Source organism: Phascolarctos cinereus, unplaced genomic scaffold (assembly GCF_003287225.1).
Source record: "Phascolarctos cinereus isolate Bilbo 61053 unplaced genomic scaffold, phaCin_HiC Scaffold_1;HRSCAF=81, whole genome shotgun sequence".
Taxonomy (NCBI): domain Eukaryota; kingdom Metazoa; phylum Chordata; class Mammalia; order Diprotodontia; family Phascolarctidae; genus Phascolarctos; species Phascolarctos cinereus.
In genome coordinates, this window is record NW_027555514.1 from 140,702,494 (window position 1) to 140,719,416 (window position 16,923).

Sequence of the window (16,923 nt, forward strand, 5' to 3'; positions counted from 1 at the left end):
CCCTCAAGGAGCTCACAATCTAACAGAATATCAGATGAAAAGCAGGTAAGAGAATGTTAAAGAAGTTCAGACAACAAAAGGCCAGGTGTAGGGTGGTGCAAGTGATATTAAAAAATGAAAAGACTTGACAACTTAGATAGAGGGCAGGGAATGAGGAAGGGAATGGAGGGCAGAGTTAAGGGTAATTCCAAGAGTTTTACTAGTTTTTACTACTGACTGGGAAGAATGGTGGTGCCATTAATAGAAGCAAGAAACTCAATAGTGAAAAGTGGGAAAGTTGATGCGTTTAGTTTGCGATGAGCTGAATTTGGAATGCCAAAGAATTATTCAGATGATGATGTATAACGAGCTAGCAGGAGCCTGAGTAGCATTGCTGAAGATCAGCTTTAACATTTTATTTACTAGATATTCTTTCAAAAGAAAATTAAACATTTAGGGCAAGAAGGAAGGAACCCTATTTTGAGTTACAGCAAAGAAGAGAGCTAAACCTAGCTTTAAAAATTGTTTTGGGGGCAGCTGGGTGGTGCAGTGGATAGAGTTCCAGCCTTGGAGTTAGGAGGACCTGAGTTCAAATCCAACCTCAGACACTTGATACTAGCTGTGTGACCCTGAGCAGGTCACTTAACCCCAGTGGCTGTTTAAAAAAAAAATTGTTTTGGCAAAACTTTGATACCCCTTCTCATGGGAAAGAAGAGGCATATGCTGAAATGGCATATTCTAAAGATATTCTTCCTAATGTTCTGAGGTCTCTTCCAGCTCAAAACTATGAAAGGATGAGCATTTATTGAGCACTTCCTATGTGCTAAACATTGCACTACACACTAGGGAATACAAATAGAAAAGCAAAACAGTTCCTCCAATCAAGGAATTTACATTCTAATTGGGAAAAATTATCTTTAAACTGAGTGTTCCTTCAAACTCTATTCTCAGTCCTCTTCACTTCTCTCTTTCTCTACAATCTCCCTTGGCAATCTCTTTTGGCTACCAATTATTTGCTGGTGGTGGCAACATCTCTGTCTCCAGTCCTGATCTCACCTCTGAACTCCAGAACCATATCTCTGGGTGCTTATAAAAGATCTCCAGCTGGAGGATGGGCTGCATCACCTCAAAATTAACATGTACTAAATTTAAGTGTATTGTTTTTCCTTTGCACTAAAACTACTTTTCTTTCTGACTTCACTTTTCTTTTTGGTTGTGCTGCTGTTTATCTCATCTCCTTAGGTTGTAGCCCTCTGGTTATCTTAGACTCTTCTAATATCTAATCAATTATCAACCAACCAATCGATTAATAAGCTTTTTTATGAAGTGCCTACCCTGTGTCAAGTACTGTGATAGGTGCTGAACAAGTGCTTCCACTCCTCATTTCTCACATCTGACCACTTCTCTCTGTTTACACTGTAACAACCTACTTCAGGTCTTCATGAGTTCCTCCTGGATCACTGTAATAACCTGCAGCCAGGTTTTCCCCACTTCCAGCCTTAATTCCCTCTAATTTATCCTTCATATTGCAGCCAGAATAATCTTTCTTATGAATAGATGTAGTCATTTCACTTCTCTGCTCAAAAATCTTCAGTGGTTCCTTATCATCTGCTTTACCTGGCATTCAAAGATCTAAACAATTTTGTGGGCCTGACAATCTAGTACCACCCAAACTTTTTCGGCTCTACAGGCAGTTCCCCATAAAAAATTTATGGGGAAAATGGGGTTAAGAGGACAACATTCAAAAATTTCATCAGTGATGCATAAAAAAGGTATGAACTTAATTAAAAAATGGTAGCACAGTTTATATATGTTAAAAGGTTAAGAAATATACAAGTACTCCAATAAATGGCGGCTTGACTTGTGCCCCAGGCGGCTATAGGGGCCAGTTGAGCAAACCAACCAAACTCTGAGCCTCAGGGCTGGAGGCTCAGGTTGGTGGGGGTGGGGTGTTGTGAACCAGCCCTTCTCCCACAACTCCTACTGAACCAGAAGAGGCCTCACTCAAATACTATCTCTTCCATGAAGATTTCCCTGATTCCACAGTGAGTAATAACTTTTTTCCCTTGGTACTCACATAGCACTTGGCTTCAAAATGCTAGTGCATTTATGTAATACTGTGCATTTTAGATTTCACTGTGTTTTTGTTTCATACTCCTCAGTTTTGAAAGCAATGTCTTGTTGAAATTTTCTAATTCCCCTAGTGCCTATCATAGTACTCTGCACTTAATAATAAATATTTGTTGAATCAGTGAATTCTAAGTTAATCCAGTGAAACAATGAATTCAAAGTCATTATAAGGTTTTCCTCTTTTCAGCTTAGCTTTTGTACAAGATTTAAGATCTTACACACTTTCTAAATAAAGTGTCAGTTTTATGAAGGATGATCTTTTCTCCCCAAAGTACTACTAGAATATGCTATAGTTTCCATTTTTTCCTCAATTTTCCCACTTCTTAATTATTTTCTATTAAAGTAGGAAGTTCTATTACTTCTTTCAACAAGGGAGCTACATTTCCAAAACTAACAATTCCCAGCATATCCCATAAATAAAAACAACACACAAATAACCAACTTGACTGTCACTAAAACCCCAAGTCAACTGAAAAAGCGAAAGAAAATCCCCAGAAGTCTGACTTAGGTATTCTCCAATGTGTTTTTAATTGTCCGTGCTGAACTAGCATATGTAGAGATATATTCATAATTACCAACTGAGATATGTCTTGATGTTCCAAAGATAAAATATGTCAAGATCGGAAAGAAAGCAGAGTAAAGGCCATATCCGACAGGAACTGCAGCCAGCAGAGCATATGCCATACCTAAAAGTACATCCAAAACAGTTCAACTTACAAACCTAAAATTGGTGTTATATCTTCTATATTGAAAAAGTGCTTTCTACAAATAATCACTCTTCTGGGTCTCTTTTAATATTTTATTTTTCCAATTACACGTAAAATTTTTTTATACTCATTTCTTAAAATTTTGAGTTCCAAGTTTGTTCCCTCCCTCCTTCCCCTCTCCCTTCATTGAGAAAGCAAAAAAAGTTTGATATAGGTGATACATGTGCAGTCATGCAAAACATATTCCCCTATTAGTCATGTTGCAAAAGAAAACACAAACAAGCAAAAAAGACCCAAGAAAAATGAAGTGTTTCTTTTAAAGTGTGCTTTGATCTGTACTCAGACTCCATTCAGTTATTTCTCTAGAGATGGAAAGTATTTTTCATCAATTCCTTCAGAATTGTCTTGGATCACTGTATTGCTGAGAATAGTTAAATCATTCACAGTAAATCATCGTACAGTATTACTGTTACTGTATACAATGTTCTACTGGTTCTGCTCACTTCACTTTGCATCAGTTCATATAAATCTTTCCAGGTTCTTCTGAAATCATCCTGATGCTCATGTCTTATAGCACAATAGATTCCATCACTATTATATACCATAACTGTTTCAGTCATTCCTCAATTGATGAGCAGCCCCTTCTCCTAAGTCTCAATAAATCAACTTAAGCTGCTTATTCTACATAAAATTTTGTGGGTGTGTTGGATATATGGTCCAGACCTGTGATTTCACTGATGGTAAACTCCTTGCATGGAAATTCCTTCCACTGGTACAGACTGGCAACTCTTCTGTAACTTAAAATCTTAGTGGCCTAGGACACTGAGAAGTTAAATAATTGGTCATAGTCACACAGCTAGTACATGGGCTCCTAAGATCCTAGATCTAGAGCCAGAAGGGAACTTAGAGGCTACTTGGGCCAACCCTCTTCTTTCTGAAGATTGGGGTAACTAGGCTCAGAGAGGTTCTACAGGTCATAAACCATAATCATCAGAGGTTTGAACCCAGGTTGCTTTGACTCCAGAGCCTCTGTCAAAGGTAGGATCTAAACCCACTTCTTTCAGCTCTATGAACAGCTCTCTATCAGCTGTATTACTAAAAATAATTCAACCTGGCTGAAACAAGGGCTGCATTTAAATATGCCACCTATTCAAATGATTGACTAAATCAATAAGCAATTTAGTCATGCAACTGCTAAAGCAGTTAAACAAGTTAAATCAATTCTTCAAAGAGTTTAGTTAACTCAATTCAAATGGTCTAACCAATTTTGCATGAGGATAAACTTGTGGCTAAGCTCAGTCCTCTTTTATGAGCCCAATTACTGTTACACAATTCCCTTCCCCTTCCTAGGAAGATAAAAATAAACTTTATCTCTAGGCAAAAAGGGAAAAAAATCCAATTGAACATGACAACAGCCTGTAAGGATAACTCCTTATAGAGGTGACAGGAGTTAAAAATGTGCCTCAAAGAACAGAGCACTCTAGCTTAAATGCCACAAGCCCTATGATCTTAAGAACACTATGGATCCTTGCACAGTCTTTACGTCTTCCGCAGGTCAGTTCATACTCCCAAGCATGTGCCTGGAGGGACTATGCATCACACAGCCTCAGGACAGAATCTGGAGCACCTCTTTATGTATTTAATCTTTTGGTTAAATGTTTATTGGTTGGGCCAGTCAAATTTTGTTCTAGCTTAATTCCCTAATCCCACTTGGCAAGTGAGGGAGAAAAATCTAGCAATCCATGACATCAAATGGCATGGAAATTTTCTTTAAATCATTCATAATAAGGAGTACTCAGTACCCCAAAGCATGTGGAATAGGAAAGTAGCTCTGGAAAACAATGTTCTTTTCAGGTAACACTGCTATTCTGACATTTTGCAGTGATCTTCATTCTCAGTAGATTTGATTTAGATAAATTTTAATTGAAGAACTGGTCCAAGAATGAAATGTTTTATTGTTGTTGTTATATGTTGTTATATGACCTCAAACTTTATAGAATTTTTAGGATATAGTAAAACAGTAATGACAATTTCCATTTATATGGAACCTCTATTTTTGAGGTTTCCAAAGTACTTTTCTTGTAGTAATTCTGGGGATAAAAGATGATATTGCAAACTTAGCTCTATTAGACATCTTCAAAATGGAGAAAGTGAGAACTTTGTGTGTGCATGTATTCATGCATGGAATCAAAGGATCTTTATCCTCCACCTCACTAAAATAATAACTCAAGTCTTTCCCCATCAAATAGAAATTTTTTTTCCCTTCTGTGGGACTTCATCTTTAAATTTATAATGAAAGTCAGTGTGGATAATAATGTTAGCTTTTATAGAAATTCACTCTTCAGAAACAGCTTGATTGGAAGTAAAGTGCTATAGATGGGGGTGGGAGGTGGGGAAGAAAGTCAGTGGGAAATTCTGAGGCAATTTGGTATAATGCAATAGGGTTGGACTGAAAAGTAGGTTGAAATACCATCTCTATTACTTACTAGTTGTGTAACTTCAAGTATATCACTTAACTTCCCCAGTCTCTGATTCCTCATTTGTAAAATGGAGTTAATGGTTATACTTCACAGGTCAGCTGTGAGCCTCAAATAATGTATCCTGTGCTTTGAAAACTTTGCTCTTTACATGTTTACCTAGTAGACTGTGCAGCAGTGTATAACAGCTGGGATGGATAGAAAGGCTTCTCTCTCTCTCTCTCTCTCTCTCTCTCTCTCTCTCTCTCTCTCTCTCTCTCTCTCTCTCTCTCTCTCTCTCTATCTCCTAAACTTCGGATATGGAATTACAGTGATTGTGTGAAGCTCTGGGAGGCTAAGTGTAAACATTAAAAAGGCAATCTTACCTTGTAAAGTGGCTACAAGCCCGGTGCTAACACCAGAAATAGTGTCACTAAGTAGCCATTCTTTTACTTGGTATTTGGGTAGCCACTCCAAGATGGGTAAAAGAGACTTCAGCATCCGAATGGCTCTCCTTCTGGAACAACTACCAAAAAGCAAGAAAATTAGGTTTCTAATCTAATTCTGAGTAAAAACAGTCCACCCATTAGGGGAAGGAGTAATAATCTGAACTCTATGAAAAAATGTTTTAACAATTAAAAGTACATCTTCACTTTGATCACTGAAGTTTTTATCGTGCATTTGCCAAGAACTACATCAGTCATGGAATCATAGACTCACTTAGTGTTAGAACTGAGAGAGCATCTAGTTCAAGAGTATATAGTAGTAGAAAACACATGTGCGAGTATCCTTTTATGAGATCATGAATTTAGAACTGGAAGGACTCTGTAAGTCATCCAGTCCTGCCCCTTTATTTTACAGTTGAGAAAACTGAGGCCTGCAGACCTTAGATAACTTGCCCAGATTCACATGGTTGATAAGTGACCTGGCCAGGATTTGAATAGGGCTGAGACACTCCAAAGCCAGTGCTCTGACGGTAGCTCACTCCCAGCCCCCCGTTTAATGCTCTAAAAAAAAAAAGTCCCAATACATTGTGGTCTCACTAATCGGAAATTAGTTTTGACATTTCTAACCCAGGTGCCTGCTTTTTTCCTTTAAGTAAACATGATTTGTATATCTTGGCATACCACTCCCTTTGTGCCAGTTTTTACAGGATTCCAAACTTGATAAATAGCTAAGTGACTTCCATGTAATTGTCCCTTGCAACATTCCTTTTCTTTAAAATCTGGCAATAGTTCAAATTTCCCTGTTTATGCCACTGGGTTGAGGATTGCATGTTTAGATTTAATTCATTGATTGGAGTTTCCGGTTTTGATTGGAGAGCCTCAGTCTCAAATCCCTTCCTGTGATTTTGGGACCACTTTCTAATTATATAGTATTATTTCGATCCTAAATTCTGAAATGTAGATATAGAGTATGACCTACTGGAACTAGTAATTTAGCATACTCAGTCAGTGGCACAAGGACTCCCAGTCAGGTGACTATCCTAGTGACTCCCCTCCCTCGGGCTGGATTTCTCTTAAAAACCCTCAACATCCACCTCCCCTCCCACGTTTGCCAGGTCATCAGAAAGGTATGGAAACCAGGGTAAAGAAGACACCATTGTTTAAGGGAAAAGCCAGGTGGTGGGAAACAGCAAGAGATGGGTGCTGAGGAGAGAGAGAGAGAGGACGGGAGAGCGGGGTAAAGGGGGCAGATGGAGAGGGGAATCCGGAAAGGTGTGACAGTACAAAGTCCCTGAGGTTCGATTTTCCGAAACAGCTAGGGTATGGAACGCGGAATGAAAATTAGCACTGAGAACAAAAGACTCAGCCTGCGGCCACGAAGCTAACTTTGGACGGCGTGCGAATCGGAGACCTGTATCTGGAAGACCAAAGACCAGCCGGTTTTCCCCAGGGAAGGCAGAGAAAAGGCTCGCTGCGTTCCCACCCAGGTGAGGCTTCCCTAGCACACATCATCCAACGACCTGGGCTCAGAGGTCCCTCTCCCCACCCAGGCACGGGCGCGGCACTCCCACCCCGTGATAGTGGGGCCAGCCCCGCTACCTGCAGCATTTGACCAGTTTCTCGCGGACTGTCTGGCGCTCACGCAGCTGCCGCTCGTGCTGCTCCAGGAAGGAGGGCTCGTTGTAGACAGGCCGCGAAACCACATAATTTGTGTACTGCGGCAGCTCCGGGTCCATCCTGCGAGGAGATGCCATGTCCCTGGGAGAGGACACAGGGAGGTGGGAAGTAAGGGAGAAAAAGTAGGAGAGGAACGTGACCAGGAAAAGTGATCATCCATTACTGCCGTTTTAGAACCTGACTAGCCGCTGTCCTCAGCGGCCGACCCCAGAGAGCCAGAGCTTCTTCCCCCTACTTCCCCTCTCCCGGTGGCATCATCCCCCAAATGGGATGGCCTGAGGGAACTGGGACAGAATCTAGGGCTCAGAGCTCTGGCAGGCTAAGTCTCTCGCTCCCCAAGAGAGCTAGGGATAGTTTTGCGCGGGTCCCCTTCAGAATTCTGGACAAATGAGGCGCTGTCCGGGTTCTGAAATTTCTAAGTCAACTAGGCGGCAAGGAGTACGGGGGTGAGGGAAGAGGTAAGAAGGGGAGTAGTTGGGAGAGGACGACACTCAAGTTACCGTCCTACTCATTCCCACTAAGCAAAGATGGAACCACGAACTCAACCCCCAAGTAGAACATAGTGCAGCCCTGGAAAGAGACTGACCTTGAAATCTGTTAGCGTACAAAGAGGTCAGCCTCCAGAAAATCGGTGCTCGCCCTGGTGGCACCCTACTTCCCAAAGCAGAGCTACTCCCACCTGCTCCCCCGCCCTGGTTTCTCCTCCTACCTCAGCGGCTTTAGTCCAGGTTAGCTTGTTCAGGAAGAAAGTGGCCGGCACCTGACCAAACGAAGCCTGTGATGCTTTTACTTCAGCTCCCTTCTTCAACCTTTTGCCTCTCACCCACCCACTGTAAGGGAAGGCTGCTGCAGCCCTGCTCTCTACTGGACAGCCAAAGATCTTACTTGCTCCTTAGACTGCCCCTCCCAGAATGTGCCTGGGGATAGGCCCCTAGGGTGCTTTTATATAGCATGCAGAAGGCGGGTGGAACGTTTATTTATGCAGAAACAGATATCTTGGTAGAAAAAGAGGGAGTCCTCACCCAAGGCCGCTTCTACTCACCTGCCTAAGGGGAAAAAAATCCTGCCCCTCCATTTCCCCCCCTCCAGCTGTTCAACTGTTGTGACTCCGAGTCTCCCCTACAGGCTCAGGGCTTGGAACCTGCCAAATGCTGGGGACACTTGACATGGGATGGCAGAGCTAGGTAAGATTAAGAGAATAATCAAGAAGTTAGGGCCACCTAGAGTACAGGCCTTTTCTCCCAGGTTCCATATTTTCCTGGACTCTCTTACCCAGGTAAACTGGTAGGCACTAAGTGGAGAAATGAAGCTGGTTGACAAAAAAGAAATTCTAAGTGAAATTTTTTTCTCTTTGGAATTTGAGTCACAGAATCAGATAACTCAGAGCTGTGCCTCAAAGAGCACTTAGTCATTGAAAAAGAGGAAATTAGTCACAGCTTGGTTCTCTCTCTCTCTCTCTCTCTCTCTCTCTCTCTCTCTCTCTCTCTCTCTCTCTCTCTCTCCACATATGTATATAAAATATAAAAAGAAACTTTTCTCTGGTGTTCACTCTTTCCTAAATTCTCTGATTATCTTCATATCTTTACATTCATCTATGTATTTCTATTCAAATGCACAATTATGAAAAGAAAAGGAGAAAGCACATTGAATACTGCCCTAACACAGGGTCAAATAGAATACACTAGAACACATGTGGGAGATAGGAATCAGGAGGTAGGAAGGTAAAGGAAGGAGGGAAGTGGGTAGGAACATCCTTATTAGAATGGGATTTTGTCTTTAGGTCTGGAAAATCCTGTATCTTAGCACCACCTGCTGTTTCATGAGTTAGATGAAGGAATACTTTGGTTTGGTATCTGAACTCAACATTACCATGGTATAATAAATATTCTGTATATGCTGTCTATAAAAATTATGAAAGTGTATGGTCTGCAGTGCTTGATAAATGGTGATCCTTCAGGTCAGCTTTCACACTACATGATACAGGACAATTTCTAGGGAAGAAATTTAAGACTTGTCCTAATTATATAAAAGGACCTGGAAGACAAAAGTCTGTTCAGTGCTTTTTCTCTCTCTCTTTTGAAATCTTTGTAAGAAGTAATGGCTCGATGGGTAAGGGGTAAGGCATTCAGAAAGGAAAGTAATATCAAAACAAAAGATACCAATAAAAATAAGATTCTTATTAAGTCAGTTGAGGCCTCAAAATAGTTTTCATTCACTTGGGAAAAAAGTTACAGAGAGAAAGAGATAAAGACAGAGACAGTCAAAAAGGGACAAGGAGAGACAAACCGAGACAGAGAATGAGGTTTTGAATGTTTTCATAAGGCTTTGCAGGCAGAAATTTTTTTGTGATTTTTAAAAAAGATTAGGTGAATAGAACTTAGAACTATAAGGGACTTTGGGATGATCTAATCCAATTTTCTCATTTTATAGATATTGAAAATTGAAGTCTAGTGTGACTTGCCCTAAGACACAAAGGTGAGTAGAGAAGTCAGAAAAACTTAGTCCTATGACTTTAAGTTGATTGTTCCATTCTACCACATTGTCCCAATCCATAGTGTTCTCTCCTACCAATAATGATACACACACACACACACACACACACACATCCTTAAAATGTATGTATGTTATTGTTGTTATTTGTCCTTCATTGTTAAAGAGGACCACGACATCAGGAAGATGATGCCATGATGCCATGAGGTCTCCAACCTCACTCTCTCCTCCTGAGCCATCTGGGTCCAGTGGCAAGATATAGATCAAGAGGACTGGAGATAGTCCTGGATGCAGAAGGAGATCTTGGCCTTTTTAAGCTAAGGTCTTTCTGTGTTCTCACCTTGGCCAAGGCAAACCCATTCGGTGATTAAGGCTAATTAAGAAATGAGCCAAGGAATGGCCCCTTTTACCTAATTAAAAAAAAATCAATTTGGGAGGGAAAGACTCCCAGGGTTTCTGGCCAAAACAGAGACAATTATATTTACATTCACTCTGAGCCTTCAGGCCCAAACAATGACAAGCTTGGGCTGGGACCCATTGTTGGCCAATCAATGAGAGCCAGAGTGAATTCATTTAAGGTATGGGTTTTGGGGTTTTTATGGTGGTTTTTTTTGATGAGGTAACCAGGGTTAAGTGACTTGCCCTGGGTCACAGACCTGGTGTCAAGTGTCTGAGGTCATATTTGAACTCAGGTCTTCCTGACTCCAGGGCTGGAGCTCTATCCACTGCACCACCTAGCTGCCCCTAGGCATGTTCTTAAGAAAGCAATCTAGCCATTAAACCCCAACATACCTTGCTAGGTTTCAGTCATCAAAGTTTACATTCCTTTGGGCAGAGCACCTTCAGGTAAGGGCATGGTATCCCATGTGAACAGAGGGAGAGGAAGGAGAAGGGAAGGGGAGGGGAAGAGAGAGAAGGGAAGGAAGGAAGGAAGGAAGGAAGGAAGGAAGGAAGGAAGGAAGGAAGGAAGGAAGGAAGGAAGGAAGGAAGGAGGGAAGGAAGGAAGGAGTGAGCTGAGTCCCCAGTGGGGAAGCTTGGACTACTCACAATTTGTTGTTTGTCCTTTGTTCTCAAAGAGGACCATGACATCAGGAAGAGGATGCCATGACTTGCAAGTGAATTGTATTGCAATGAGAGAGGGCTGTGCAAGGTCATCAGTCTTACTTTCTTCTCCGGAGCCACCTGGGTTCAGTGGCAAGATATAGATCAGGATGACTGGAGATGGCCCCCTTAAAATGTATATTGACTAATAAAAGGCAATGTGAACTAAGTAAAAAGGTATATATGTCACATTATTACATTATATTATTATAAACAACAAATATATTATAAACAACAAATAATTATTAAATGCTTACTATGTGCCAGACACTGTGCTAAAACCTTGGTGGTAAAAAGACAAAGAAAAATAGTACCTGCCCTCAAGAAGTTTACACTTCAATGGAAGAAGTAACATGTTCATATACAGTTATATAAAAATAAATACAAAACATATAAAAGATAACCTTAGAGAAGGCATTAGCACACATGTCATCATAGCATATATACACCTAAGTGACTAATAGCTTTATATTTTTGCCTAAGTATATAGTCCTAGGACAGACAACAATAGTCACATAAGACTGAGTGCACACTCATAGTAGGTACTGTATATTTTCCTGACTTAAGACTAGCCATTTGTGAATTATAGGAAACGTTTGAAAATTGCACTTATTTGCGGATTCAAGCCTTCACTACAAAGTTTCAACTTGACATAGTATGGAGTAAATCTCAATATGCCTGGAAGGAATTTTATGGCATTATAAATGGGCAACTCAATAACTTAAAGGATCCGTGGTTTTATCAGCATAAGGAATTCCTTCCACCAATAGTCACAAGCTATGACTTAGTTGTTGTTTGTCCTTCATTTTCAAATAGGACCAATGGCATCAAGGAATGATATCTTGACTCGTTCACGAATTGGATTTAAGGGATGTAGAGTTGCACAAAGTCACCAGCCTCACTCTTTCTTCCACTCATTGAAGTCCAATGGCCAGACAGAAGTCAGGATGACTGACAATAGTTCGGGATGCGGTGGATGACCTTGGTACCTTCCATGTCCGATTAAGCTCTAATGGATCCACAGTGCCTGCTTCAGCTGCCGCCAGGAAGGAAGTCTTCATACGCTTGGAGTAGACATTCCCCTACCTCACTGATGGGGTTGAGGCCTATTGGTTACCCTCAACCTGGTTTAGAGGTACTAGTCCTCCCTGAACACTCCATACACCCCTATGATTTAGTAGACAACTAAGGAGTGCACAAGGCACAATCAGGGTAAGTGATTTGTCTTGGGTCACAAAATGTCAGATGCAGAATTTGGGGTTGATTCTAAATCCAGCCCCCTAGAGAGCCATGATAGGAGGCAGCTGGGTGCCTTTGGAATTGTCTTGGATCATGTATTGATTAGGGTAGCTAAGTCTTTCACAATTGATGATCACTACAGCATTGCTGTTATTGTATGCAATGTTCTCCTGGTTCTTCTCACTTCACTTTGTACCAGTTCATGTAAATCTTTATAAGTTTTTCTGAAACCATCCTGCTTGTCATTTCTTATAGCACAGTAGTTTTCCATCACAATCATATACCACAGATGATTGATGAGCATCCTCTCAATTTCGAATTCTTTGCTATCACAGAAAGAACTGCTATAAATATGCTTGTACATATAGGATCTTTTCCTTTTTCTTTAATCTCTTTGGGGTACAGACCTAGTAGTGGTATTGCTGGGTCAGAGTATGCACAGTTTTATAGCCCTTTGGGCATAGTTCAAAATTGTTCTTCAGAAAGGTTGGATCAGTTCTCAACTCCACCAACAATGCATTAGGGTACCTATTTTTCCACATCCCCTTGAACATGTCATTTTCCTTTTCTTTCTTGTTAGCCAAACTTTTGGTATGAGAAGGCACTTCAGAGTTACTTTAATATGAATTTCTCTAATCATTAGTGACTTAGAGCATTTTTTCATATGACTATAGCTAGCTTTGATTTTTTCTTCTGAAAACTGCCTGTTCATATCCTTTGACCATTTAATGGTTCTTATTTTTATAAATTTGTCTCAGTTCCCTATCTATTTGAGAAATGAGACCTTTATCAGAGAAACTTGAAGTAAATTCTTTTCTCCCTGGTTCCTTCTTTTCTTATAATTTTGGCTACATTGATTTTGTTTATGCAAAAACCTTTTTAATTTTGTGTAATCCAAAGTATTCATTTTACTTCCTGTGATCCTTCTATCTCTTGCTTAGTCATAAACTCTTCACTTATCCATAGATCTGAGAAAAAAAATTTTCTAAGTTGCCCTAATTTGCTTATGGTATCACCATTTATGTCTAAATCGTGTATCCACATTGATCTTATCTTGGTATATGGGGTGAGATGTTGGTCTGTGCCTAGTTTCTGCCAGACTGCTTTCTAGTTTTCCCAGGAATTTTTTCAAATAGTGAATTCTTGTCCCAAAGCTTGGATCTTTGGGTTTATCAAACACTAGATTACTATGCTCATTTACTACTGTGTATTGTGCACCTAATCTATGCCACTGATCCACCACTCTTTCTTAGCTAGTACTAGATTGTTTTGATGATTACTGCTTTGTAAAAACAGTTTGATACAATTCATAAATGGTAAAAGGCAGTTCTCAGATGAAGAAATTGAAGCCATCTTTAGTCATAAGGAAAAAAATGCTCCAAATTGCTATTGATTAGAGAAATGCAAACCAAAACAATTCTGAGGTACCACATCACACCTATCAGATTGGCCAACATGACAAAACAGGAAAATGATAAATGTTGGAGAAGATGTGGGAAAAGTGGAACACTAGTACATTGTTGGTGGAGTTGTGAAATGATCCAACCATTTTGGAACTATGCCCACCCTTTGACCCAGCAATAGCACTTCTAGGGCTATATCCCAAAGAGATCATACAAATGGGGAAAAGACCCACATGTACAAAAATATTTAAAGCAGCTCTTTTTGTGGTGGCAAAGAATTGGAAATTGAGAGGATGTCCATCAATTGGGGAATGGCTGAGCAAGTTGTGGTATATGAATGTAATGGAATGCTATTGTGCTATAAGAAATGATGAACAGGCAGACTTCAGAAAAACCTGGAAACTCTTGCATGGACTGTTGCTGAATGAAGTGAGCAGAACCAGGAGAATGTTGTACACAATAACAGCCACATTGTACGATGACTAGTATTGATAAACTGAACCCTTCTCAGCAATACAAGGATCTAAGACATCTCCAAAGGCCTCATGATGGAAAATGCTATCCACAAAGAAGAAAGTACTATGGAGTTTGAATGCAGATCGAAGCATACTATTTGCTATTTTTTTTCTTCTGTTGTGTTTTGTTTCCTCTGGTGGTTCCTTCCTATTGGTTCTAATTCTTACAACATCACTAATGTGAAAATATGTTTAATGGGAATATATATATGTATAGCCTACGTCAGATTGTGCGCCGTCTTGGGGGGGAGGGGAGGAAGGGGGAGAAAAATTTAAAACTCCAAAACTTATGGAAGTGATTGTTGATAATTCAAAATAAATTAATAAAAAAAGTTAAAAAAAAAACCAATTTGAGATCTAGTACAGTTAGGCCACCTTCCTTCACATTTTTTTTTCATTGATTCCCTTGATGTTCTTGACTTCTTGTTCTTCTAGATGAATTTTTTAAATTATTTTTTTCTAGCTCTATGAAATAATTGTTGATAATTTGATTGGTGTGTCACTGGATAAGTAAATTAATTTAGATAGACTCGTCATTTTTATTATCTTGTTTTGGCCTGCCCATGAGCAATTAATATTTTTCCAATTGTTTAGATCTGACTTTGTTTGTATGAAAAGTGTTTTGTAATTGCGTTCATATATTCCTGGGTTTGTCTTAGCAGGTAGACTCCCAAATATTTTATATCATCTATAATTATTTTAAATTGAATTTCTCTTTCTATCTCTTGGTGCTGGACTTTGTTGGTAATATATAGAAATGCTGATGATCTCTGTGAGTTTATTTCACATCCTGCAACTTTGCTAAAGTTGTTAATTATTTCAACTATTTTTTTAGTTGATTCTCTAGGATTCTCCAAGTACACTGTCATATCATCTGCAAAGAATGATAGTTTTGTTTCCTCATTGCCTATTCTAATTCCTTTATCCTTTTTCTTCTGTTATTGTGATAGTTAGCAATTCTAGTATGATATTGAATAATAATGGTGATAATGGGCATCCTGGCTTCACCTCTGATCTCGTTGGGAAGGCTTCTAGCTTATCCTTATCACAGATAATGCTTGCTGATGATTTTAGATAGATAATACTTACATTTTAAAGAAAGCTCCATTTATTCTTATGCTTTTTAGCATTTTAATAGTAATGAGTGTTGCATTTTGTCAAAAGCTTTTTCTGTATCCATTGAGATAATCATATGATTTCTGTTGGTTTTATTATTGATATGGTCAATTTTGTTGATAGTTTTCCTAATATTGAACCAACTCTGAATTCCTGCCATAAATCTCATCTGGTCATAATACGTGATCCTTGTGATATATTGTTATAATCTCTTTGCTAGTATTTCATTTAAAATGTTTGCATCAATATTCATTAGGGAAATAGGTATCAGCACCATAACTGTGTCAAAAAAAGAATTTAGTCAAAAAAGAAAATTCTTGTCTATTTTTTTCCAGATAGTTTTTATAGTATTGGAATTTATTGTTCTTAAAATGTTTGATAGAAATCACTTGTGAATCCATCTGGTTCTGGGGATTTTTTAAAGGAGCTTATTGATGGCTTATTCAATTTCTTTTTCTAAGATAGGATTATTTTAATATTTTATTTCCTCTTTCATTACTTTGGTCAATTTATATTTTTGCAAATATTCATCCATCTCACTTAGATTGTCAGATTTATTGGTATGTAATTTGGCAAAGTAGCTCCTAATAATTGCTTTATTTTCATCTTCATTGTGGTAAGTCCACTGTTTTAATATTTTGATACTGATAATTCAGTTTTCTTCTTTCTTTCTTTTAAATCAAATTAACCAATGGTTCATCTATTTTACTTGTTTGTCTGTTTTTCACAGAATCAGCTCCTAGTTTTAGTTATTAGTTCAATGGTTTTCTTATTTTCAATTTTATTAATCTTTCCTTTGATTTTCAGAATTTCCATTTTGGTGTGTAATTGAAGATTTCAAATTTGTTCTTTTTCTAGCTTTTTTGGCTGCATGCCCAGTTTGTTGATATGCTCTTTTTCTATTTTATTGATATAAGCATTAGTAGGTGAAGAAAAGGCCAGGGAGTGAAATGAAGTATGACTGGAGCCCAGGCACAGATATAGTGAGAAACTGAGGCAAATCCCAATAAGACAGTTGGGTTCTAGGGCAGGAATTCCAGGCATGAGAGGATAAAATCCTCCAGTACTTGATTTCTGGTCCAGACAGCATGGTAGCTGATGAAGAAATAGGCAGGAGGGAATGACTTTCATATCACTTTCCTGTTTGTTAAAATACAACCAGTTTAATTGTTTATAGTATTAACTAGTGCTCACCATGTTGAAAGCCTTCTGATCCCCATTTTTTTTTGAACTAAGCATTGATGATATATATATACAGTGAAACTTCTGAATAAAGGACAAATCAGCCAGTGCCTAGCACAGGGCCTGGTATGTAGTAACTGCTTAATAAATGCTTATTGACTGTTGACTTTCTGGAATTTGTCATTTTTACTCCTGTACCATTATTTCCCAATATATATTTAACTATCCTCACATATCACATTGAAGGAGAATACTACACTGACAAAGAGAGACTTTTATAGCAGAGAACTCTAGATCACTGAAATCATTACATTGTTTCTTAAATACGAATCAGCCCTAGGTCACCTTAGTGCTGTGTAAAGTGAGGGTGGTGACTTTGCCCAGCCCTCCCTCACTTAGATCCAATCCATCTGCATGTCATGGCATCACCTCCATGATGTTGTGGTCTTCTTCAAGAACCGAGGGCAAACGACAACACACTA

General features: G+C 39.1%; 1 protein-coding gene and 1 long non-coding RNA gene across 2 annotated transcripts in view; one reads left to right on the forward strand and one right to left on the reverse strand.

Annotated features, from left to right (window-relative positions):
• The window catches only part of SLC26A4 (solute carrier family 26 member 4), a 61,152-nt gene extending 52,872 nt beyond the window's left edge, over positions 1-8,280 (reverse strand). Inside the window, exons 1-4 of the mRNA XM_020984589.2 lie at positions 8,105-8,280; positions 7,318-7,476; positions 5,659-5,798; positions 2,685-2,795 (exon numbers count right to left, since the gene is read on the reverse strand). Coding sequence (XP_020840248.1) covers positions 2,685-2,795; positions 5,659-5,798; positions 7,318-7,472 — 406 coding nt within the window. The 5' untranslated portion in view covers positions 7,473-7,476; positions 8,105-8,280. The remainder of the gene's footprint in view (positions 1-2,684; positions 2,796-5,658; positions 5,799-7,317; positions 7,477-8,104) is intronic.
• On the forward strand, positions 6,826-16,607 carry LOC110207013 (uncharacterized). Its single transcript, XR_002324051.2, has 4 exons — positions 6,826-7,205; positions 8,521-8,579; positions 9,826-9,870; positions 11,803-16,607. It is a non-coding gene; the product is annotated as an uncharacterized LOC110207013 (long non-coding RNA).
• Positions 16,608-16,923: the final 316 nt, after the last annotated feature.